The sequence below is a fragment of the Ranitomeya imitator genome, chromosome 6 (genome assembly GCF_032444005.1).
Source record: "Ranitomeya imitator isolate aRanImi1 chromosome 6, aRanImi1.pri, whole genome shotgun sequence".
NCBI lineage: Eukaryota > Metazoa > Chordata > Amphibia > Anura > Dendrobatidae > Ranitomeya > Ranitomeya imitator.
Window position 1 is genome coordinate 466,995,684 of NC_091287.1, and position 26,813 is coordinate 467,022,496.

Consider the following 26,813-nt stretch of genomic DNA (forward strand, 5'->3'; position numbering starts at 1 on the left):
AATAATTTTTATATTGCGCCAACATATTCCGCAGCGCTTTACAAATTATAGAGGGGACTTGTACAGACAATAGACATTACAGCATAACAGAAATACAGTCCAAAACAGATACCAGGAGGAATGAGGGCCCTGCTCGCAAGCTTACAAACTATGAGGAAAATGGGAGACACGAGAGGTGGATGGTAACAATTGCTTTAGTTATTCGGACCGGCCATAGTGTAAGGCTCGGGTGTTCATGTAAAGCTGCATGAACCAGTTAACTGCCTAAGTATGTAGCAGTACAGACACAGAGGGCTATTAACTGCATAAAGTGAATGAGAACATGATGCGAGGAACCTGATTGCCTATTTAAAAAAAATAAATAAATAAAAACAATAGGTTTTTTTTTTTTAAAATAGGCCACACAGGGATCGTTAGGTTAATACATTGAGGCGGTAGGCCAGTCTAAACAAATGAGTTTTTAGGGTACGCTTAAAACTGTGGGGATTGGGGATTAATCGTATTAACCTAGGTAGTGCATTCCAAAGAATCAGCGCAGCACGTGTAAAGTCTTGGAGACGGGAGTGGGAGGTTCTGATTATTGAGGATGCTAACTTGAGGTCATTAGCGGAGCGGAGGGCACGGGTAGGGTGGTAGACTGAGACCAGAGAGGAGATGTAGGGTGGTGCCGAGCCATGGAGTGCTTTGTGGATGAGGGTAGTAGTTTTGTACTGGATTCTGGAGTGGATGGGTAGCCAGTGTAATGACTGGCACAGGGTAGAGGCATCGGTGTAACGGTTGGTGAGGAATATGATCCTGGCAGCAGCATTCAGGACAACCAGTCAAGCTAAATCAGACAACTGGGAGCTGGTATTTTCAGGCTGGAAAGAGGCCCCCAACCTGAAAATAGCAGCCCGCAGGCACCCCAGAAAAGATGCATCTGTTAGATGCGCCTATTCTTAGCCTTTGCCTGGCTCTTCCCACTTGCCCTGTGGTGGTGGCAAGTGGGGTTAATATTTGTGGGGTTGATGTCACCTTTCTACAAGACGCCTTTCCATTACTAACCCCATAGTCATATTGTAAATAAACACACAGCCAGAATAATGTCCTTTATTTGAAATAAAATTACAAACCGTTTTACTTTTTTAGTTAAAAATAAAAAACAAAGTTATACTCAACATTTTCCTCACCTATCCATCATACTGTCCCGCATCATAATCCATATCTGCGATAAGTGGTTTTCATCCTGGACGATGCCAAGATGCGACCGTCTAGGCTGAAAACCATGGGAGGATGAGCTGCTGGTGGCGCAGCATCAGTGACTAACGGTGACGTCATCAAGGTTACGCAGATCACTGAGGCTGTGTTCCCAGCTCTCTTCACTGTGAGCCGGGCCGATGAACTGTGGTGACTTCAGTGATATCACTGCTAGCACTGTGAGACTTTTCAGCTGAGCTTAGTGAGTTCACCGTACGAAATTTCTCAGGGGAAAAGTATGTCACACAAGTGAGGAATATTTTTTTGTTGTTGTTGTTTTTTCTTATAGACACCTCTCCATTACTAACCTGTGGTCTTGATGTCACCTGACAATACAAAGGTGACACCAACCCCACAAAAAATATCCCCATACAGTTAGGTCCATATAAATTTGGACAGAGACAACATTTTTCTAATTTTGGTTATAGACATTACCACAATGAATTTTAAACAAAACAATTCAGATGCAGTTGAAGTTCAGACTTTTAGCTTTCATTTGAGGGTATCCACATTAAAATTGGTTGAAGGGTTTAGGAGTTTCAGCTCCTTAACATGTGCCACCCTGTTTTTAAAGGGACCAAAAGTAATTGGACAATTGACTCCAAGGCTATTTCATTGACAGGTGTGGGCAATCCCTTCGTTATGTCATTCTCAATTAAGCAGATAAAAGGCCTGGAGTTGATTTGAGGTGCGGTGCTTGCATTTGGAAGGTTTTGCTGTGAAGTAAACATGTGGTCAAAGGAGCTCTCCATGCAGGTGAAACAAGCCATCCTTAAGCTGCGAAAGCAGAAAAAAACCATCCGAGAAATTGCTACAATATTAGGAGTGGCAAAATCTACAGTTTGGTACATCCTGAGAAAGAAAGAAAGCACTGGTGAACTCATCAATGCAAAAAGACCTGGGCGCTCACGGAAGACAACAGTGGTGGATGATAGCAGAATAATCTCCAGGGTGAAGAGAAACCCCTTCATAACAGCCAACAAAGTGAACAACACTCTCCAGGAGGTCGGTGTATCAATATCCAAATCTACCATAAAGAGAAGACTGCATGAAAGTAAATACAGAGGGTTCACTGCACGGTGCAAGCCACTCATAAGCATCAAGAATAAAAAGGTTAGACTGGACTTTGCTAAAAAAGATCTAAAAATGCCAGCACAGTTCTGGAAGAACATTCTTTGGACAGATGAAACCAAGCTCAACCTCTACCTGAATGATGGATAGAGAAAAGTATGGTGAAGGCGTGGTACAGCTCATGATCCAAAGCATACCACATCATCTGTAAGACACGGCGGAGGCAGTGTGATGGCTTGGGCATGCATGGCTGCCAGTGGCACTGGGTCACTAGTGTTTATTGATGATGTGACACAGGACAGAAGCAGCCGAATTAATTCTGAGGTATTCAGAGACATACTGTGCGCTCAGATCCAGCCAAATGCAGCCAAACTGATTGGTCGTCATTTCATACTACAGCTGGACAATGACCCAAAACATAAAGCCAAAGCAACACAGGAGTTTATTAAAGCAAAGAAGTGGAATATTCTTGAATCGCCAAGTCAGTCACCTGATCTCAACCCAATTGAGCATGCATTTCACTTGTTAAAGACTAAACTTCAGACAGAAAGGCCCACAAACAAGCAGCAACTGAAAACCACCGCAGTGAAGGCCTGGCAGAGCATCAAAAAGGAGGAAACACAGCGTCTGGTGATGTCCATGAGGTCAAGACTTCAGGCAGTCAAAGGGTTTTCAACCAAGTACTAAAACTGAACATTTTATTTACAATTATTGAATCTGTCCAAATACTTTTGGTCCCTTTAAAAACAGGGTGGCATATGTAAAGGAGCTGAAACTCCTAAACCCTTCATCCAATTTTAATGTGGATACCCTCAAATGAAAGCTAAATGTCTGAACTTCAACTGCATCTGAATTGTTTTATTTAAAATTCATTGTGGTAATGTCTATAACCAAAATGAGAAAAATGTTGTCTCTGTCCAAATATATATGGACCTAACTGTATGCCTGCACCACAGGACAAGTGGGAAGAGCTGTGCAAAGAGCTAGAATTGGCGTATCTAATAGATGCACCTTTTCTGAGGTGGTTGTGGGCTGCTACTTATAGGCTCGGAGGCTAATATCCATGGTCCCTTATGAGCCTGAGAAAACCAGCTATCTGCTTTAGCTTAGCTTGTTGTAAAAAATGGGGAGATCCCACGCCGTTTTTTTTAATTATTTATTTAAATAATTAAAAAACAGGGTTGGTACCCCTCTATTCTTGATAACCAACCATGATAAAGCTGTCACCTGAGGGTTGAAACCCGCAACTGACACCTGAGCGTTCAAACCCACAGCTGTCAGTTTTGCCATACTGGTTATTAAAAATATAGGGAAATCCATGCCATTTTTATTTATAGTGCAGGTGCTGCTATCAGCTGCAGCCTGACGTAAGTTGATAGTACTCTTCCCATCTCATCAGCCGATGCCTCTATGACTGGAGGTAAACTTTTTACTGCTTGTCACAGCTGCTGGTGCTCTAACCTGTTGTAAAAATCTTACCTCCTATTACAGCCAGTGTTTGCCACGCTGCCATGCATAAGACAGTGCGACACACAATGGATGTCCGAGCCCCCATTCATCTGAGTGGGGTCTGGGTTTGGGTACTGTTCTAGTACCCGAACCAAACTTTTGTTTTAACTGTTCGGCTGAATCCGCTGGACCCGAACATCCATGGGTTCACTCATCACTAGTTGTCAAGTTTATATTTTACTTCACAATTGCAAATATGCTATTATTTTTTGTTCTTCAATTCTGTACGCATGCCATTGAATTTATATTTTTCTAAATGTGAATTTAATGGATCTTCCTTTCTGATCATTATAATAACATTAAACTCTTTATACAATGTCAGTTGTGCACATCTGGTAAGCCACGCTATCACATGGTGCTTCACTAGAAACTATCAATACTGATGAAGACAGCACTCCAGTCTACTCTTTTAATGTTCTGAATTCATTAAACTGTCACCATATGACCCAGAAGAAGAAGCTGCAATAGCTCCGGACCAAGATAAGCCCTTTTTTAGTAATTATTGGCTTGCTTTGCATATTAGTAATATATCTATATTTATGTAGATATATATGATTAGCACACATGAAGACCAGCTTTTATACTGACACTTCCAGGAATGAGCCACAGAAATTCCCTGATTTTGTGCCGAGGGTACATGGAGAAATTCAGGATGACATTAGATTGCAGAGTCGGCTTTTGTTTCACGGGGAAGAGAAACGGCTCCAAGTAATACATCAATATATATTTCTGAACAAAGGGATTTTTAAAAAGCGTGCTCGAGAACAAGCCATTGTCATATACCATTTCCTGTAGCTGAAAAAAAAATCTGCTCATGCTATTGATTAGTGCCAGTCACAATGAAAAAGAAATGCATTCAAAAAGGATCAGCTTTTAGAAACCCATAATTACATCTCCAGCAAGGAGAGTTATTTACCAATGCATCTCCACAACCATGATGCAGCTAATATTCAGCTCTTCAAACAGCAAATTGCAGGAGATTTTTTTTTCTTTGAAATGCCGTTTTTGAATGTGTAAAATGTCTGCAGGATTTCATGTTGGTTTCTCCTAGAAAGAAATTTATTTGATTTTTTTTAACGCTACATTTTTCTCTGACAGTGAGCAACATTTTATATAGGAAGGAAAGTTTATTACAGATACACAATGTCTGAGGAAGGTGAAACACGTCAAAAACCTTATCCCAGGGGCTGCCCTTGTGCAGTTCCTTACAGATGCACACACAGAGATCTGCAACTATGTCGAGTCCATAGAAAAGTCAAGTCTAAATCATACTGAACCCAATCAACTCTGCAGACGCTATCAACTCTGTATTCCTAAGTTCATCCTTTTGGGTCAAAAAGCTGAAGAAGTACTGTATTTTCTGGCGTATAAGACTACTTTTTAACCCTTGAAAATCTTCTCAAAAGTCGGGTATCGTCTTATACGCCAGGTATCGTCTTATAGGGCAGGTGCGGAGTAATATGCGGTCGCCGCATATTGTGGGGGGAGCGACCCCAATGACGAGGTAAGGGGGCACCTCACCGGGAAGGTGTAAGTGAAGCAGAGGCAGAGAAGGAGATAATAGGATACAAGGGTGAGCCAGATTAGTGAAAGAGGAGTGTTTTTCTAGGCACAGCATCACTCTCTCTCTCTTATTTGCATAACCCTGGCATCCCAGACGCTGACAGTTTGCTTCACTTACACCTTCCTGGTGAGGCGCTCTCTCACCTCGTCATCGGGACCACTCCCCCCCACTATATACTTCGACCACAGATTGCTCCGCACCCACCCTATAAGACGACACCTGGCATATAAGACAACCCCCCGACTTTTGAGAAGATTTTATATTTTAACTGGAAAAGTTGGGGGTCGTCTTATACGCCCAGTCGTCTTATACGCCGGAAAATACGGGTAGTTCAAATGTTGAAATGACACTTACTGTAAAGAGAACCGGGGGACCTTGTTTCTACCATGGGCTATTTGGATATTTATACCATCATTATATACAAGATTATGAACTTGAAAATTAGCTTAATATATTTGGCCAAATATTTAGTTAACTCACCCCTATTATAGTGGCTGGAATTGCTTCTCTTTGGTGACGCTGTGACGTTAGGTAGTATTGATTGTTGCAACTAGTAACTGCTTTTCTAGATTTGCATTGTTGGTCTGGAGTGCATTTAACTTTTTGTGATGAAGTTTTGAAAAGAATAGCTTGCAGCAGTAAGTTGCTTCCAACACAGAAGCATATTACACTGCAGTTGTCCTCAAAGTGGAAATTCAACACTGTTCATGCATGCAATGTGTATAGAACTCAAGCAATGGGGAGTCTGCTTCATGTATCAAATAGGATACACCGAGACTGCTGTATACATCACATAGGAGACACTGAGACTGCTGTATATATCACATAGGAGACCCTGAGACTTCTGTGTGCATCACATATGAGACACCAAGACTGCTGTGTACATTACAAAAGAGACACTGAAACTGCAGTATACATCACATAGAAGACACTGGGACTGCTGTATGCATCACTTTGGAGACACCAAGACTGCTTTATATAAAACACACAAGATACATCAAGACTGCTGTATATACATCACATAGGAGACATGTAACTCTATATATCACATAGGATACATCGAGAATGCAATATATATACCACGCTGGACACACTAAGACTACTGTGCAAACATTGCATATATATGTAGGTATATATATGTATATACATACTAGCTATTGAACCCATTCTACGCCCGGGTGGTGAGCATTTATATTGGTATATGGTCTCCATCCTGGTATGTGCTGCTCCATCCTGCGTCCCCATCCTGTCATGTGATGCACCCATCCTGCATCCCCATCCTGTCATGTGCTGCACCCATCCTGCGTCCCCATCCTGTCATGTGCTGCACCCATCCTGCGTCCCTATCCTGTCATGTGCTGCACCCATCCTGCGTCCCCATCCTGCCATGTGCTGCACCCATCCTGCGTCCCCATCCTGTCATGTGCTGCTCCCATCCTGCGTCCCCATCCTGTCATGTGATGCACCCATCCTGCATCCCCATCCTGTCATGTGCTGCACCCATCCTGCGTCCCCATCCTGTCATGTGCTGCACCCATCCTGCGTCCCTATCCTGTCATGTGCTGCACCCATCCTGCGTCCCCATCCTGCCATGTGCTGCACCCATCCTGCGTCCCCATCCTGTCATGTGCTGCTCCCATCCTGCGTCCCCATCCTGTCATGTGTTGCTCCCATCCTGCGCCCCCATTCTGTAATGTGCTGCTCCCATCCTGCGCCCCCTTTCTGTCATGTGCTGCCCTATTCTGTCATGTGCTGCTCCCATCCTGCGCCCCCGTTCTGTCATGTGCTGCTCCCATCCTGCGCCCCCGTTCTGTCATGTGCTGCTCCCATCCTGCGCCCCCATCCTGTCATGTGCTGCACCCATCCTGCGTCCCCATCCTGTCATGTGCTGCACCCATCCTGCGTCCCCATCCTGTCATTTGCTGCTCCCATCCTGTCATGTGTTGCTCCCATCCTGCGCCCCCGTTCTGTAATGTGCTGCTCCCATCCTGCGCCCCCATTCTGTCATGTGCTGCCCTTTTCTGTCATGTGCTGCTCCCATCCTGCGCCCCCGTTCTGTCATGTGCTGCTCCCATCCTGCGCCCCCGTTCTGTCATGTGCTGCTCCCATCCTGCGCCACCGTTCTGTCATGTGCTGCCCTATTCTGTCATGTGCTGCTCCCATCCTGTGCCCCCGTTCTGTCATGTGCTGCTCCCATCCTGCACCACCGTTCTTTAATTTGCTGCTCCCATGCATATGCCCGATACGCTGCTCCATAATGGTTTATGGCCCCCATAAAATGCTCCATAGTATATGCCCCATACACTGCTCCATAAAGGTTTATGGCCCCATAAGATGCTCCATAGTGTATGCCCCGTACGCTGTTCCATTATGGTTTATGGCCCCATAAGATGCTCCATAGTATATGCCCCCGTACACTGCTCCATTATGGTTGAGGCCCCCTTAACATGCTCCATTCTATATGCCCCCGTACACTGCTCCATTATGGTTGATGGCCCCCTTAACATGCTCCATCCTATATGCCCCCGTACACTGCTCCATTATGGTTGATGGCCCCCTTAACATGCTCCATTCTATATGCCCCCGTACACTGCTCCATTATGGTTGATGGCCCCCTTAACATGCTCCATTCTATATGCCCCCGTACACTGCTCCATTATGGTTGATGGCCCCCTTAACATGCTCCATTCTATATGGCCCCGTACACTGCTCCATTATGGATGATGGCCCCCTTAACATGCTCCATTCTATATGCCCCCCGTACACTGCTCCATTATGGTTGATGGCCCCCTTAACATGCTCCATTCTATATGCCCCCGTACACTGCTCCATTATGGATGATGGCCCCCTTAACATGCTCCATTCTATATGCCCCCGTACACTGCTCCATTATGGTTGATGGCCCCCTCAACATGCTCCATTCTATATGCCCCCGTATGCTGCTGCTGCAATATTAAAAAAAAAAAACATACTCACCTATCGTCTCTGGGCGCCGAGTGCTGGGGGGCCTGAGCAGGCGGGGACACCGGCGCGCTGTGGGGGTCAGGTGCCGGTATCGCTGCCAGCTCAGGCCCCCCAGCACTTACTATATTCACCTGTTCTCCGTTCCACCGCTGGGCGCCGCCATCTTCCCGGTCTCCTGGCTGTGACTGTTCAGTCAGAGGGCGGCGCCGGCGCGCATTAAGCGCGTCATCGCGCCCTCTGAACTGAAGGTCACAGGCCGAGGAAGATGGCGGCGCGCAGCGCTGGAACGGAGGACAGGTGAATATAGCCGATACTCACCCTCCTGGCGGTCCCTGCTTCTCTGTTGGAGATCGCGGTGTGCGTTCAGTGTGAACGCATACCGCGATCTCCCGGGAGCGTCACTCTGTGAGGCGCAGACTGTGCCGGCGCTTGCGCAGTCTATAAAGGCTTCGGACAGAGTGACGCTCCCAGCGTTATATTATAGATATAAATCACATAAGGTACACGGAGTCTGCCATATTTACATCACATAAGATAAGGATTCATGATAGACTGCTGTATATGCATCATGTAGTAGACAGTGAGAATGCTGTGTACATCACATAGGCCGGAGTTCAGGGAGCGCTTTCTGTTTCCACAAAGAATGTCCTAATGCTGGCATTGGCCAGCTTTGGACACAGTCCCGCACAGCATTCGCTATACAGACAAATGAAATGATTGATGCCCAGAAAAATGGAATCTGCCTAAAGGGCTGGATAAAAGGACATTGTGGACTGGAAGTGATCCACAGGCTCTAGAGGCGCAAAGGGAATGTGCCATCAGAAAATCACCTATTCTTTAAATCAGGTTTATTTGTTAAATGTATTTTTAAACATTTTTGGCAATGGATTTTTCTTGTATCATAATCTATATCAAAAATTGAAATGAAAAATATCGCTATTTTCGCTTTTGCCAATTTTTGAGACTCATACTTCCTGTTGTTTCAAGATCTCTGCATGTATATAACCACAATGAACAGAGTCTCGCCCAATCTTTTGTATTGAAGTATTTATTGATTGTGTACGAAAGTCATTGTGAAGGGAATGGGCGCAGGTCGGCTGTGACATCACCTATTGTGATTGGAGGATCCTGTGTTAACAGCTGTGTAATAGAGCTGTTAGCAATCATTGTAATCCTGTCTTCGCTGATAAGGAAACTGTTGTAAACTCTTACTTCCTATCTTTTCAGGATCATTTTAAAAAACGCCCTAGTGGCCAGTGTGAAAATTCTAAGGCTGTTTTTTATGCTAATGAAGATCATGATATGAAAATATTGCCAATTTATTTTTACTTACAAACTTAAAAAAATGACCTGTAATGCTGCTGCAGTGCAGTATAGCGCAAACTCCACCAGGGGATGCTGGTGAGGGAAGAAAGGTTGCAAACACAGCGTAACACCACTGAGCAGCAGCACAAGCGCCACCAAGTGGCGAAAGAGTGGTCAGACGAGCCGAATCAGAAACCATCAGGACAAGAAGTACCAGAGGTCACAGCAATATACGTGGTCAAATACAAGCCAGAAGTCAGAGCCAGATGGGAGCAGATATAACCGAGACAAGAGACAGTAAAACAGATCAGAAGACAAGCTGGGTCACATACCAAGAGGTCCAAGAACAGGGAGCGAACACTGAAACAAAGCGGGGAGGCAGGAAAGGGAAGTCACGAGAACAGAGTACATGGGCAGAGGACAAACACGGTATCAAGGGGTCAGCTGCTCTAGCCTTGGAGCATAAACTGTCACTGACATTGGTCTGCAGGCCACAGCAGACTGAAATAGCCCCACAGAACCCAAAACAAGGCAGAGAAGGTGAACCCCCGCATGACCAGACCGGGGAGAAAATAAAAAGAAACAGAACGCAGAGACATAATTTTATATAGTACCTGTTATGTCCTCAAATACTGTTAACCTGAAGATATGGGGTTAATGTGCAGGTAAATAGCTTATCTGCCTCATATTCAGTGTTCCAGGGCGTGCTTACAGCCACTGTTTACTTCTGTGTACCAAGCAGTGACTGAAGCCATGTCAGGAAACCTCTATGACTAAAAGCCAGAGTACCCTTTCCCCCCCCCCCCCCCCAGTAGCCAGGCTTTAGTATGGCTGCTGCACAGCTTCAGAATGCTATTAACCTACAGTGTGTCCCCACATCTGCAGGTTAATATTGTCACTGAGTTACCACGACAGAGCAGTGCCAGAAGACCTCAGTGTCTGATGGCTCCTGCTTCACTGCTGAGAAGAAGCACTTCTCCGGTGTATTAAATGTGTTTGTTTTCTTTCAGCAGGACAGGCGTTAATCGGCCATGTGGAAATCCCTGTATTCAGCTCTGCTCGGTTAGCCAGACCTCTCTCCTATGAAAGCTAGGCCTTCTGGCCAGATCCTTGCCTGAGTTAGCACTTGCTTGATAGACATGGAGAGTGAGGAGCTGGTGTTTGGAGAGCTGGAGGAGCTTATTGTGCGACTGTTGCTTGGTTTGTACACTTAGAAATTCTGGCCTCATTTTCTTCCCCCGTCCTTCTCACCCTGATGAATGCCTCTGTTACTTGTGAGAGTATATTTTGGTGTGAGTGGAGTTTTCTTTTACCCTTGTCTTTGTTCCCCTGTCTGTCGGGTTGGTGTACTGCGGTACACGGTAGGGCCTCTCTTCTCCGTATGGGGGAGGGGGACAGATGCAGGGCTGCAGCTAGGAGACAGGGCAGAGGCGAAGGCCCCGGCATCCTCACCATCTGAGGTATACCAGGGAACGGGTCGAGCTAGGGCGCCCCCTAGTGCTAGGGCCAGGAAAAGTGCCCCTGGTCCCAGTTTACTCGTCAGTCCTATCGTGACGAATAACATTTGGGGACATGACAGGTTCCCTATAAACCATCGGTCATTTCATAATGGCACATTCCCTTTAAAAAATTATATGTCAGCGATTTATGACATCGCTAGTTATGCTGGAGTCTTCTGACCTCTAAATCCTCCATTTGTTACCTTCACAGTAGACCACTGTAATCCTTTCCACCCATGAAAGCTCTGCTCCACTCGAGTGAATAGATCTCGCTGCAGTCTCATGCACATGTGGTTCAGTGGTAGTGCCAGTGTACATAGAAAACAGCTGAGATGTTTCCCAAAATAATTTGGGGTGGCAGAGGTTGGACCAAAGTGATCATAAAAGTAAAAGAGGTATTCTCATTTTAGTAAGTACCTTCACCCACTAACCTGTGAATACTCGTTTGAAACTTCACTCTATATGGGTACAGCTTTACACATAAATCTTACCATTCACCTGTTCACAGGGTGGTCCCGATGCAGTCTGACAGTTACCTCCATCTGACATTGTTAAACAGTTTGAAGTTATCCAGGGACATGCCCTGTTGACAAGAGGAGTGCTAGCGCCCAGGATTTAGTCTATTCATACAATTCATTAAGGATAACAGAGCAATGGCAAAATGTGGAGTTCTAAGACTAGAGACCGACAAAATCCTTAAGTTATGGGATCAGAATATATTTACTAATATACATGTGAGGAACACTGGAGCCCGATTCAGCAAATCTTTTGTGCTGGAAAATTGAATGGTTTGAAAAGTTGCTACATTTTTGCGCAACGTAGATGTGTGCAATATTTATGCGGCTTTTGCTGTTTTCACAATGGGTGTAGCTTGGGTGCAGACAGGATGGGATGGAGAATAGTTACATCCCCATGTCATATTCCGCAAAAGTGCCAGTATTATTTAAGCTAAGAATGCTGCACCAGTCGCTGAGGTGCACGCCACTGAGAAGGTGGCAAATTCATTAATTAGCATCTGCAGCTCAATGAATTCATTGCATCGTACTCCAGTGAGAAATTATAATGGATTCCCCATCAGATTTCACAATACACACCTTACTCTTTATGAAATAGATCTGTTTGACTTGGTGACGTTGATGTACTTACTGCCTGTCTAAATGGCTGGATTATTCTTTTTAAAAGTTACCCTGCCTAATAGTTAGTGCACCAGCCTTATCTGGTTTATTATTTATTTATGGTCCATTTATTTATATCTTTGTGATTTGTTTTGCATTTGATTGATCCGATGGCAGATCACATAGGCATTTCTCAGTGCAATGAACAGAAAACATCATTTTTTGCATTAACTTGGTCCTTCCAATTATAGAAATACAGATTATCCACTTTTTAAAAACTTCAGCCTTTACTTAATTCCACAGAAGTAATTTCTTTTCCGTAGAAGTAGTGAAGAACATAATGGGATGCCTTGATAGCACGCGAGAAACGTTCATATGCAGAAGTCTGCAGCATTCATCACAGCCCTTCGTACCTAATGCATATTTAATCACAAATATGTTTGCCCTTGTTCATACTATTACAAACAAGGATGTGTTAAGTACTACACATCCTGCCATTAGCGCTACCCTTGAATCTTTCTTAGAGTTATTCTGTTACAGCGTCTCTCTTGACAGACTCCACAGGCAAGTTACAAGGAACTTTGATGCAGACTGTGTCTATCACAAGGACAGGCTGTCAGATCTGCATGTCTGTATGCAATCTGCCTTTCTGACTGCTCTTTGATACCATGTAATGATTGTACGTGAACCTATTTGTGAATAATAAACATAATATCTTATTCTATGTAGTGCCTTAATTTGCTGCTTAAATTTGTTTTTTTGCGAAACTTAACTTTTTCTCATAAAATCTGTTTGTTTTATCAGATATCTTAGCAATTCTTAGACTAGTCCAATATGTGAAAGAAAATATTTTTATTGGCATGTAACGTAAAAAGTAAAGTAAAATCTACAAAGATAACATTTTTGTTGAATGTCTGTGTGTGTGTGTGTGTGAAACAAAAAAGCAAAGAAAAAAGTTTGGCATAGTTCGTATTAGTGCCATTGCTTCAACGTACAGGTATACTGTAAGCCTGATGCTGTGACATATGTGATGGATCCAAATTATAACTAAAGGTACTTATTTAGGTATAAGAGGTGCTTTTAAGATTTATGTCATTATAACAGCAAACGTAGTGCTGCTTGCTCTTCTAATCTTTACCCAGACAGAGGCTTAAAGAAGACCTTCCACAAGTAAGAACATGTCAAAACTAGCCAAATCATGGAATAGCAGCTGCAAAGTTGACCAAATCATAGTTTTTGTTTTCATTTCTCCTCCATATTGCAATATTAGCATTAACTATAGATTTTTTTGTCAGGGGGCGTGTACTTCTTCCTCTGTATGAGGTTGGCCAATCTTTAGGAAGCAGCATCATGCAGGGAATAAAATAAAATGACCTCCTCACCTCACAGATCTCTGCAGCTATGAGCAGAGCTGAGATATGTAGCATTACAAATACTTCTAGATAACATCTCACAACAATCAGTATGATGGAGAAGGTGATAACTTACCGCTCCTGTAAGTTAATCTTAGTAAGGCCAAAGTCACACTAAACGTATTTAAAATCAGTTCGAGTCTCCCTGCTGAGAGTCACACAACTGTTCTCCATATGGTCATCTGTGTGTAATGCGTTTGAAATGCGATGATGTGATTTTCTCGGACCTATGTATCCGTATGGCATCCGTATGACATGCGTATGGCTTTACATTTCTCACTGAATTTAATGGCTCAATGGGCTGAAATTAGGAAAATGTGTGCGTATTTCTCACAAGTCACACGGATGGTCTGTGTGGTGCCCGATTTTTTTCTCGCACCCATAGACTTGCATTGGCGAGACTCAGGCGATATACGCGTACATTCGCAGCATTCTGCGATTTCACTCACCCGCTGAATATGCCCGAGAAAAAAACAGTGATGGTAGCTCCCCCCCACACACAGTATAGTGCAGCTCCCCACACACACAGTATAGTGCAACTCCGCCCACAAACAGTATAGCGCAGCTCAACTTCCCACACACAGTATAGTGCAGCTCCCCCACACACACAGTATAGTGCAGCTCACCCCCCCACACACAGAACAGTGCAGCTCCCCCCAAACACTACAGTGAAGCTCCTCCAACACACAGTACAGTGCAGCTCCACCCAACACACAGTTCAGTGCAGATCCCCCAACACACAGTATAGTGCAGGCTCGCTCCCCCAACACACAGTATAGTGCAGCTCCCACACACACACAGCATAATGTAGCTCCCCCCTTACACAGTATACTGCAGCTCCATGTTACCAGTGTTCAAGAACTTTATTGTTCGAAACAAGTATGGTTCTTCTTATACATTACCCCTATTTTATATTTGCAGTGTTGTCTGAGACATTCTAATTGATGTTGTACCATTTTAAAAATAATTCCTCCAAATAAAGCCGAATGAAAGATTTTTATCAACACCCTGGTGTGTGAGCTGGATCCATTTTCACACTGTTCAAGTTGCCGAGTGCTGTGCAGCAGAAGGCAGCCTGTGCTCCTGTCCTGGACTGGAATTACGCCTCAGGGGTGAGCTGATTTTTCACTTATTCACAATAATGCAGCTCCCCCACATACAGTATAGTACAGCTCTCCCACACACATTACAGTGCAGCTCCCCCAACACACAGTACAGTGCAGCTCCCCCAGCACACAGTACAGTGCAGCTCCCCAAACACACGGTACACTGCAGCTCCCCTAAAACACAGTACAGTGCAGCTCCCCCAGCACACAGTGTAGTGCAGGCACAGTCCCCCCACAAACAGTATAGTGCAGCTCCCCTAACACACAGTATAGTGCAGCTCCTCCTAGCACACAGTATAGTTCAGCTCCCCTCAACAAACTGTATCGTGCAGCACCCCCAAAACAGTACAGTGCAGCTCCCCCAATACACAGTATAGTGCAGGCACAGCTCCCCCACACACAGTGTAGTGCAGCTCCCCCACACACAGTGTAGTGCAGCTCCCCCACATACAGTGTAGTGCATCTCCCCCAACACACAGTATAGTGCAGCTCCCCCCTACACAGTATAGTGCAGCTCCAGCTCCCTCAATACACAGTATGGTGCAGCTCCCCCCCACACACAGTTTAGTGCAGCTCGCCCCAAGACACAGTACAGTGCAGCTCCCCCAACACACAGTATAGTGCAGGTGCAGCTCCCCCAATACACAGTATAGTCCAGTTCCCCCGACATACAGTACAGTGCAGCTCCCCCACACACAGTACACAGCAGCTCCCCCAACACACAGTACAGTGCAGTTCCCCAAACACAGTACAATGCAGCTCCCCAACACACAGTATAGTGCAGTGCTCCCAATGCATAGTACAGTGCAACACCCCACCAACACACAGTATAGTGCAGGCGCAGCTCCCCCAATACACAATATAGTGCAGACACACACAGTATAGTGCAGCCCACACACACAATACTCACCACTTCTCCTTGATCCCCGCGCTGCTACATGCTCTGCTCCAGACTCTGCTCCGATCTCATCGGCTCCACCGCTGATACAGCGTGGTGCACGATGAAGTGACGTCATCATGCACCCGATGAGACACAAGCTGAGAGAGACTGATGGGTTGACACTCTCTCCTCCATCACTGCTTTCAACTTTATCGGCATCTATGATGCTGATAAGTTGAATGAGCGATGGGGGTGTCGAAGTGGCCACGGGCTGCACCAAGTGATATCCGGCCCGTGGGCTGGATGTTCCCCACGCCTGGTCTAGAGATACAGGAGAGCTGAGTTATGTATCATTACAAACACTTCTAGGTCTGATCTCACAGTGCTGTCAACTCTCACCTTCGTCCTTAGATTGTAGAATAATTGAAACACATTTAAAAAACCTACCCAAATGTAAATAGAAAATTTAAATAAAGTCTCCCACAAAAATTCTGTTTATCATATTTTCAATGTTGCTGGCTCTATGTGGGAAACCAGAGAACGGAGCAACAAGATCCCAATAGACATGATATTATTTAAAATATGCAAATTTTATTACACCAAATATCAATACATAATATAATATAAACACAAAAGAATATATAATAGGCATATAGCCAAAGGAGCATGAAATCTGGAGGGAACCGATGGGAAGCCCAGGGAACTAGAGAGAGTGAAACTGTCACATCCAGGGTACAACCAGAAAGACCACCAGATTAAATCACATGGCGTTGGAGACCCCAATACAGTAGTCCATGGCATAGTATATCGCTATCCCCCGCCATCCTATCAATATACAAAATCATGTGATGTGATCAAGCTGGCTTACCCATCATATCAGGATGCCTCTCTCCGGTTCCACAGGCAAACCCCCTGACGCGCGTTTCGCCGTCTGCTTTCTCAAAAGGGGTGTCAAACCCCTTTTGAGAAAGCAGACGGCGAAACGCGCGGGGGATAGCGATATACTATGCCATGGACTACTGTATTGGGGTCTCCAACGCCATGTGATTTAATCTGGTGGTCTTTCTGGTTGTACCCTGGATGTGACAGTTTCACTCTCTCTAGTTCCCTGGGCTTCCCATCGGTTCCCTCCAGATTTCATGCTCCTTTGGCTATATGCCTATTATATATTCTTTTGTGTTTATATTATATTATGTATTGATATTTGGTGTAATAAAATTTGCATATTTTAAATAATATCATGTCTATTGGGATCTTGTTGCTCCGTTCTCTGGTTTTGCATGTTCTTTGGAGCTCCCTGAATTACCCTAATGATTGGGACTTTGATACTGGAGGAGATATACAATTGCACTCCTGGCCACGGACTTATTCTAGGCTTTTTGAGTTTTGTGTTGGCTCTATGTGGGAGCAGAAAGTCCACAAAGAACTACACAATAGACAGAATTAAATAATGAGATTAGGGCCGCTCAACACTATCACAGTTTGTATGATTTCATAAAAAACTCACTGACTGACAACTTTTGTCTTTATACTTTGTTCTTTCAGATCTTCTAAACTACATTTTACTCAGCTCTGCAGCCACTATTCCATGATGTAGTCAATTTACCATGCTCAAACTTGTGAAAGGTCTTCTTTAAAGTTGTTGCCTTGTAAACAACTTTTATTACATATCAGGAGGATAGGTAATGAACATATAATCACCGTTGGTCCAGTTGCTGAGATCCCCACTGATCACAAGAATGGGAGCCGCAAGTGAACATGTGCGACCATTTATTCTTTATAACTCCTGTGTACTGTTAGGAATTTAATGGAGCAATTGTCACACACACCTTATCAGCTGGGATCCCAGTTGTTGCACCAATTTTAACATGTTATGAGCACAACAGGAAGTATAGACAGGCGGGGGAACAAGCAGCTTTATAGTGAGACTAGCCTATAAATGTTTTCTTTTATTTGCTGGACAACCCTGTTAGTCCATGCTGTAGCTCTCAAACATAATAATGGAAGTCATTATATAAATCGAACCAAGACATTCTAACAGTATTTTGTAAACATCTATGGCTTTTTTCTGCTGATTTAGCCTACTTCTAAGGCTGCAGTCACACTAGCAGTATTTGGTCAGAATTTTACGTCAGTATTTGTAAGCCAAAACCAGGAGTGGAACAATTAGAGGAAAAGTATAATAGAAACATATGCACCATTTCTGCATTTATCACCCACTCCGGGTTTTGGCTTACAAATACTGATGTAAAATACTGACCAAATACTGCTAGTGTGACGGCAGCCGAAGACCAAAGCTATGGAAAAAAAAGTCTGATGTAAAAATATCTTGTTTTCCGTTTATATTAGGTTGGAGCACATCAACATACTGAAGAAGAATCTAACAGCTTCTGATGACATGCAAGTTCGGTTAAAGAACAATATTACATCTATTCATTTTTTAAACCAGAAGGTAACCTGCATAGTTGTTCTTTTTGAAAACATGGGCTTACTTACAAAACAAATCTTTTGCTTTTGTTATTAAAATGGTTTAAATCGGCAAGGGTGAAAAAATGCAGAAAGGAATAAAAAGAAGAAAATCAAAGAATTAACCTTTTTCCTAATTGTATTACTAAACTTTCCAATCTTTGAAAATCTCCAAGAAAATAAATTCTGCTTAACAATGTTGTATTTTGCTCAAACTTATTTGTAATAATCAGTTTTTTTTCTACTGATGGTAGGTACCGCCATGGGCACTGTGTTGGAGCCCCACATATACTACATAGATGTGACCAAAACATAATTTTTTTGACTCTACATCCTGAAAAGTTGATCAGTGAGGTAGACTGCTAGATGGCGCGGCCTCTTTGCCACATAGATTTTGATTGATGAAAAACAGTTCTTTATGCAGTTAAGGCTCCTCACTAGCCCCTGGCTTAGCCCAGAAATGGCCTCCTTCTTACCTATGTGTAAATTATATAGAGTATAGCTACTACTAGATTAAATGCAAACATCACACTATCTATAGGATGAAGTGGCTGCATGACTGATCAGTGTATGTGCAGATAGAGGTTTATGCAATGTACAAACTGCAAGGCAGTTACAATGTCTATATAAAAATTCATTTAGAAATACCCTGGTTTAGGGAAAGAGGGGGAAAAAAGACAAGTGTGACGTGTCTTCTGAGCGTAATTCGTTTTTACCAACAGTAAAAAAAATCTTTTAGTTGTTATTATGCTCACCTGTAATCGGTAAGAAATGCACGTTGAGATTCTCAAGGAATCAATTCTTTAGGCAACTCTTCTCCGTATCTTGTATAATCCAATCAGGTGTGCAGCTCACTTTGGAGAACTATGTGTTGATCCTGCTTCGGATCCACGTAGGTGGCGACTTCAAAGCGAAAATAAACTCCAAGCCAATGTGGCGCTAATCACCTTAGGATTTTTTTAATACATCCACTTCCAGTGAAAAAAAATTAATAAAATTTCATTTATTTTCTCAAAACGAAAAAAAAATAAAAAAAAAATTGTAAAATATTTTTTCCTTTTTTTGGGGGTTTTGAGAAAATAAATGAACTTTTATTAACATTTTTTTCACTGGAAGTGGATGTATTAAAAAAAATCCTAAGGTAATTAGCACCACATTAGCTTGGAGTTTATTTTCCCTTTGAATACATAAAAATTCAACCAGAGAGATAGGTATTCCCATTGCATAAAGGAAGATGATTTTTAAATGTTAATCAGTATCATAAACAAATATAGGCACTTTAAATATATGTCATGGCTAAGTAACCTGCATTGTTCTGCTAAAACTCTGAATACAATTCATTGCATTTTAGCAGTATTTATAATATATGATGCTAATTAAAAAGGTTGTATAGTATAGAAGACAAAGAGCTTCACTTCTCTTGCTCTTCACATCCTTGCCCACAGTGAAAATGCAGGACGCACATCTATGTCTTGTCACTGTGTAAGGAGAAGTGGACATGCACGCACCACTCTCTTCATTCACTTTTCTCTATTCTGTGGATATGTCCTTGATATTGAGTTACTCTACGGATTACAACTGAAGTTTTGCAACTGCAGTGAAGCACACTGTTATCAGCTTGTTATTGAAACCATTTAAAAAATATATTTTTTTCCAAAGTGGACAATCATTCTTCAAATTATATAATGTCAAATAGTAGAGATGAGCAAATTAATTCCCAGGACCTTAGTCCAGCGACCATGTCACTAGTCATGTCTTGAGCCAGGAGCCTTGCTTACCAACTCTTATGTGCTGGAAGCTCTAGTGCCTTTTCTGACTTGAAGGATCAGAGAAACATCATCTTTACAGTAATGACACCTGCGTGATGTCACGCCAGAACTACTAATCAGACAGAAGAAAACTAACAGGTAGAAGATGATTAACAGATCTTCTGTCCGGCAGCCAAGTGCTACTGACATGGTGGCTGGGTCCTGCAAATCGATTCCCCCAGTTCTAGCAATATGCATTCATCAATAGTTTTTTTTCATTTACGATTTTAATAAGCATTTGAACATTTTGATATAATATACATATATTTATATTTCTACATAAATTAAGGTATTTTTTCTGTCACCCATGACCACACCAACGAGAGAGGGGATCCGCCCTTGGAGGACAGTAAACCATCAAAATAAAAAGGATGGCTCCTCTGTCTGCATGAGTGGTTTCCTGTCCTCGACGGGGGAGCCTTCTTGATGGTGGCAGGATAAAGAAGAAAAATGGATGCATTCCCAGACCTGGGCCTTACGGTGTTTTAGCAGGGCAAAGACTCTGCTGCGGCAATACCGGGAGGCTTAAAGCGCCGACAGAGGCCCCATGGGGTCTCGTCCATCAGAAGAGCGTGGGCTGTGGGGTCCGGTAGCCGCACATCCCAGTTGCGTGGTCACGGGGCACAAACCGGAAGTCACGCCCCGATGACGCACACATGGACCTTTCACCCAGAACTAAGCTTCGAGGGGCGGTAAAAGAAGATGCAGCAGCATATCCCCTTGATGCTGTGTATTTAAGGGAGTATCGCCGGTCAGGCAGGGACACATGTGTCTATTGTAGATCCATAGCAGCCCAGCCCTATTGTAGATACAGTAGCAGCAGCATACCATGCAGCACCTGGAGCAGGATCTTGAGCCACAGTGTCTCCAGCCCTGGCAAAAGCATTCCTGGGATAGTCAGCAGCCACCTCCAGACAAAATTTCTCCAGTTGAATACATAGGACAAGGATTCCAGGTCAAGTTGGCACAGCTCCAGCAGGATTGAAGAGTCCGCTATCTCCAGAGGAGAGATTTCGGATGACATTCTGCCTCCAGTTCTGGTACCCTTTTTGAAAACCCCTGAGTGGTGAATGGTTTACAAGAAAGTTCAACCTTGTGAAAACAGTAAGGGCCACGATGGGGTTGGTCAATCAGAAGGCTAAAAAATCAGTACAGGACATAATGTTTGGGACTCTGCATCACAAAAAATGTAAAACCTTTCCCATTAATGAGAGGATACAGGACCTCATCAGCAAAGCCAGAGAAAAAAGCCCTTTTCCATCTTCCTTTAAGAGAAAATACCCCTTTGATGAGGAAGCAACAACGTCCTAGAGCAAAGCCCCCAAATTGGATGTGCCCATTTCTAAGACCTCAAGGAAATCCTTATTGAAGGATCCCTTCGACAGGGAGATCGATACCTTTCTGAATGGTATGTGGGAGTCCTCTACAGGGGCATTAAGACCAGCCATAGCAGTGACCTGTATTGCCAGATCTCTCATGGTTTGGTTAAGTAAGCTAGAAGACCAGCTAAAAGACAATGCTCCCTGTTGTGAATTCTGTGGCCAAGCTCCCTCTTGTGGTCGTGAGTGGTACTGCGGCTGGTTCTGTCTATAGGCTTCCTTTGGTGGATGAGAGTGGTACTGCGGCTTCTGAGTTTCCTTCCTCAGGTGATGAGGTTAAGTCGTTAGGTGCTGCTCTATTTAACTCCACCTGGTGCTTTGATCCTGGCCTCCAGTCAATGTTCTAGTATTGGTCTTGCTTCCTCCTGGATCATTCCTGTGGCCTCTCTATCCTGCATAAGCTAAGTTCTGCTTGTGTTATTTTTGTTTGCTATATTTTCTGTCCAGCTTGCTATATTGGTTTTTCTTGCTTGCTGGAAGCTCTGAGACGCAGAGGGAGCACCTCCGTACCGTTAGTCGGTGCGGAGGGTCTTTTTGCCCCTCTGCGTGGTTGTTTGTAGGTTTTTGTGTTGACCGCAAAGCTATCTTTCCTATCCTCGGTCTATTCAGTAAGTCGGGCCTCACTTTGCTAAATCTATTTCATCTCTGTGTTTGTATTTCATCTTTACTCACAGTCATTATATGTGGGGGCTGCCTTTTCCTTTGGGGAATTTCTCTGAGGCAAGGTAGGCTTATTTTTCTATCTTCAGGGCTAGTTAGTTTCTCAGGCTGTGCCGAGTTGCATAGGGAGCGTTAGGCGCAATCCACGGCTACCTCTAGTGTGGTGTGTTAGGATTAGGGATTGTGGTCAGCAGAGTTTCCACGTCTCAGAGCTCGTCCTATGTTTTTGGTAAATGTCAGGTCACCTTGTGTGCTCTGAACTTCAAGGTCCATTGTGGTTCTGAATTACCTGTTCATAACAGCTCCCTGAGACTCCATCTTAGCCACATTCCCAGTGATGAAAGGTGCAGGGGCCTTCCTTTTGGATTCCTTAGCTGACAGGACTACAGCTTTATCCAACTCAGGTCGCAGAGCCGTCTGGTTGAAGTGCTGGCCATGGGATATACAGGCGAAAGGGAAGTTGTGCTCTGTGCCATGTGAGGGAGGCTTTCTATTTGACACAACCTTGGATAATATCCTAGAGAAGGTGAGTGATAAGAAGAAGGGGTACCCAAAAAAAAACCTTTTTTTCCCTTTAAGCAGCCCTTTTAGAGGAAGCAAAATTTCGGGAGGCTGGCATTCAGAGAGCAAAAAAGGTGCTTCAGCAAATCCAAAAGAACTAAAGTATTCCTGTTTGGTCCCTCCCAGGAAAGCAGAAGACACCCCAAATTACTCTTCTTCCCAGGTGAGGGGGGCTCTCTCTCTTCCTTCCAGCCTGGAAAAAATTTCCTCCAGCGCCTGGGTCCTCAGCATAGTAAAATTTGGCCTGAGGCTGGAATTTTTCACGCCTCAACCAGCGAGATTTGTGATAATGGCCCCACGTTCATCTCTGCTAGAACAACGGGCGTTAGAGTCAGTGATTGCTAATCTCCTAGAAGTTTCTCTAGAACAGTTGGGGAAAAGTTTTTATTCACCCCTGTTCCTAATATAAAAAAATCAGATGGTTCTTACAGGGTGATAGTCAACCTTAGAAATTTGAACAAGTTCTTGAAAATCCCCACATTCAAAATGGAGTCGATAAAATCTGCAGTGAAACTACTCTTCCCTGGATGTTATATGGTGGTACTCGATCTAAGGGATGCATATTACCACTTCCCAATACATCCAGATTTCCAAAAATTTCTCAAGGGTAGCAGTGACAATAGAAGGGGTCACACACGGCACTTCCAGTACAAAGCCCTACCCTTTGGCTCAGTAGTGGCACCTCAGGTATTCATGAAGTTAATATCAGAGGTCACGGCTCACCTCAGGGAAGAGATCCTACTGATTGTCCCCTATGTAGACAATTTCCTCATAGTGGGAAATTCATACAATCACGGTCAATATCAAGTAAGGGAAATAGGCAATACGTTAAAAGGGTTAGGAGCTTTTGAATCTAAAATCAGCAATAGTGTACAGTTTTAGAATTCACTATTTATTAATCTCTACTATACACTTCCAGTACATGAGTTGTGATATGACTGGTCATACCTGAAGCAGGGTCTCCTGCTACTGCAGGGTCCCTTTGTATTTATCCCACTTTCATAATTCTTTCTGCTCCCCTAATGAATCCCCTCTATTGGGGAGGAAAAGCATAGGAGTTCAATCTATATATGTTACCCGTGGGTACACTGTAGCAGCCTACACTTCCTTGTGAGGGCAGGAGCAATGCAGGGGCACGACAGGGAATAACAGGGAACCGTCCCTCCCCTCATATATAACTATATTTGTTGTTCCTGTGAAATCTGAACTGACTGCAGAATAAATTCAGCAAACTGGTAAGACCAAACCATTTTAAAATTGAGCACTGGTTGAAGCACTGGCACTTTATTCATGTGTATGTTGTATTTTGTGTTGTATTCCCACTGTTTGGGTCCAAAGTTAATTTTATGTTGGTTTAAATAAAAGTTACATGTTATACATAGGAAATCTTTCCAAGCTACTGTATATTCCTCATGGCTTTTGAATCTAGAAAAATCTAAATTGGACCCACAAAGAGCACAAATCTTCGGGCTCTGTTATGTTTGCTAATGACAGGTGTTATGAAGGCAATCCAGAAACACAGTGTGCTTAGCGATCAGAGCGCACACAGTGATCTGACAAATACCCAAAAATACAAGAACGAGCTCTGAGACGTGGAAACTCTGTAGACTGCACACCTGATCCTATCCTAAACACAACTAAAAGCGGCTGTGGATTGCGCCTAACAACTACCTAGGCAACTCGGCACAGCCTAAGAAACTAGCTAGCCTGAAGATAGAAAAATAGGCCTGACTTGCCCCAGAGAAATTCCCCAAAGGAAAAGGCAGCCCCCCACATATAATGACTGTGAGTAAGATGAAAAGACAAAACGTAGGGATGAAATAGATTCAGCAAAGTGGGGCCCGATATTCTAGGACAGAGCGAGGACAGTAAAGCGAACTTTGCAGTCTACAAAAAACCCTAAAGCAAAACCACGCAAAGGGGGCAAAAAAAAACCCACCGTGCCAAACTAACGGCACGGCGGTACACCCTTTGCGTCTCAGAGCTTCCAGCAAAACAAAAGACAAGCTGGACAGAAAAAAAGCAACAAAAAAGCAAAAAGCACTTAGCTATACAGAGCAGCAGGTCACAGGAACAATCAGGAGAAGCTCAGATCCAACACTGAAACATTGACAAGGAGCAAGGATAGCAGCATCAGGCGGAGTTAAGTAATGAAGCAGTTAACGAGCTCACCAGAACACCTGAGGGAGGAAGCTCAGAAGCTGCAGTACCACTTGTGACCACAGGAGTGAATTCAGCCACAGAATTCACAACAGTACCCCCCCCTTGAGGAGGGGTCACCGAACCCTCACCAGAGCCCCCAGGCCGACCAGGATGAGCCGCATGAAAGGCACGAACAAAATCGGAAGCATGAACATCAGAGGCAAAAACCCAGGAATTATCTTCCTGAGCATAACCCTTCCATTTAACCAGATACTGGAGTTTCCGTCTAGAAACACGAGAATCCAAAATCTTCTCCACAATATACTCCAATTCCCCCTCCACCAAAACCGGGGCAGGAGGCTCAACAGATGGAACCATAGGTGCCACGTATCTCCGCAACAACGACCTATGGAATACATTATGTATGGAAAAGGAGTCTGGGAGGGTCAAACGAAAAGACACAGGATTGAGAACCTCAGAAATCCTATACGGACCAATAAAACGAGGTTTAAATTTAGGAGAGGAAACCTTCATAGGAATATGACGAGAAGATAACCAAACCAGATCCCCAACACGAAGTCGGGGACCCACACGGCGTCTGCGATTAGCGAAAAGTTGAGCTTTCTCCTGGGACAAGATCAAATTGTCCACTACCTGAGTCCAGATCTGCTGCAACCTATCCACCACAGAATCCACACCAGGACAGTCCGAAGACTCAACCTGTCCTGAAGAGAAACGAGGATGGAACCCAGAATTGCAAAAAAATGGAGAAACCAAGGTAGCCGAGCTGGCCCGATTATTAAGGGCGAACTCAGCCAACGGCAAAAAGGACACCCAATCATCCTGGTCTGCAGAAACAAAACATCTCAGATATGTTTCCAAGGTCTGATTGGTTCGTTCGGTCTGGCCATTAGTCTGAGGATGGAAAGCCGAGGATAAGGATAGGTCAATGCCCATCCTACCACAAAAGGCTCGCCAAAACCTTGAAACAAACTGGGAACCTCTGTCAGAAACAATATTCTCAGGAATGCCATGCAACCGAACCACATGCTGAAAGAACAAAGGTACCAAATCAGAGGAGGAAGGCAATTTAGCCAAGGGCACCAGATGGACCATTTTAGAAAAGCGATCACAGACCACCCAAATGACTGACATCTTTTGAGAAACGGGAAGGTCAGAAATGAAATCCATCGAAATATGTGTCCAAGGCCTCTTTGGGACCGGCAAGGGCAAAAGCAACCCACTGGCACGAGAACAGCAGGGCTTAGCCCTAGCACAAATCCCACAGGACTGCACAAAAGTACGTACATCCCGTGACAGAGATGGCCACCAGAAGGATCTAGCCACTAACTCTCTGGTACCAAAGATTCCAGGATGACCAGCCAACACCGAACAATGAAGTTCAGAGATAAGTTTATTAGTCCACCTATCAGGGACGAACAGTTTCTCTGCTGGACAACGATCAGGTTTATTCGCCTGAAATTTTTGCAGCACCCGCCGCAAATCAGGGGAGATGGCAGACACAATGACTCCTTCCTTGAGGATACCCGCTGGCTCAGATAAACCCGGAGAGTCGGGCACAAAACTCCTAGACAGAGCATCCGCCTTCACATTTTTAGAGCCCGGAAGGTACGAAATCACAAAGTCGAAGCGGGCAAAAAATAACGACCAACGGGCCTGTCTAGGATTCAAGCGCTTGGCAGACTCGAGATAAGTCAAGTTCTTATGATCAGTCAATACCACCACGCGATGCTTAGCTCCTTCAAGCCAATGACACCACTCCTCGAATGCCCACTTCATGGCCAGCAACTCTCGATTGCCCACATCATAATTACGCTCAGCGGGCGAAAACTTCCTGGAAAAGAAAGCACATGGTTTCATCACTGAGCAATCAGAACCTCTCTGTGACAAAACCGCCCCTGCTCCAATCTCAGAAGCATCAACCTCGACCTGGAACGGAAGAGAAACATCTGGCTGACACAACACAGGGGCAGAACAAAAACGACGCTTCAACTCCTGAAAAGCTTCCACAGCAGCAGAAGACCAATTAACCAAATCAGCACCCTTCTTGGTCAAATCGGTCAATGGTTTGGCAATGCTAGAAAAATTACAGATGAAGCGACGATAAAAATTAGC

At 44.1% G+C, this 26,813-nt stretch overlaps 1 protein-coding gene across 1 annotated transcript in view; it reads left to right on the forward strand.

Annotated features, from left to right (window-relative positions):
- Positions 1–26,813, forward strand: part of LOC138643426 (putative leucine-rich repeat-containing protein DDB_G0290503) — a 680,657-nt gene that overhangs the window by 613,621 nt on the left and 40,223 nt on the right. The window contains exon 30 of the mRNA XM_069732336.1: positions 18,011–18,113. Coding sequence (XP_069588437.1) covers positions 18,011–18,113 — 103 coding nt within the window. The remainder of the gene's footprint in view (positions 1–18,010; positions 18,114–26,813) is intronic.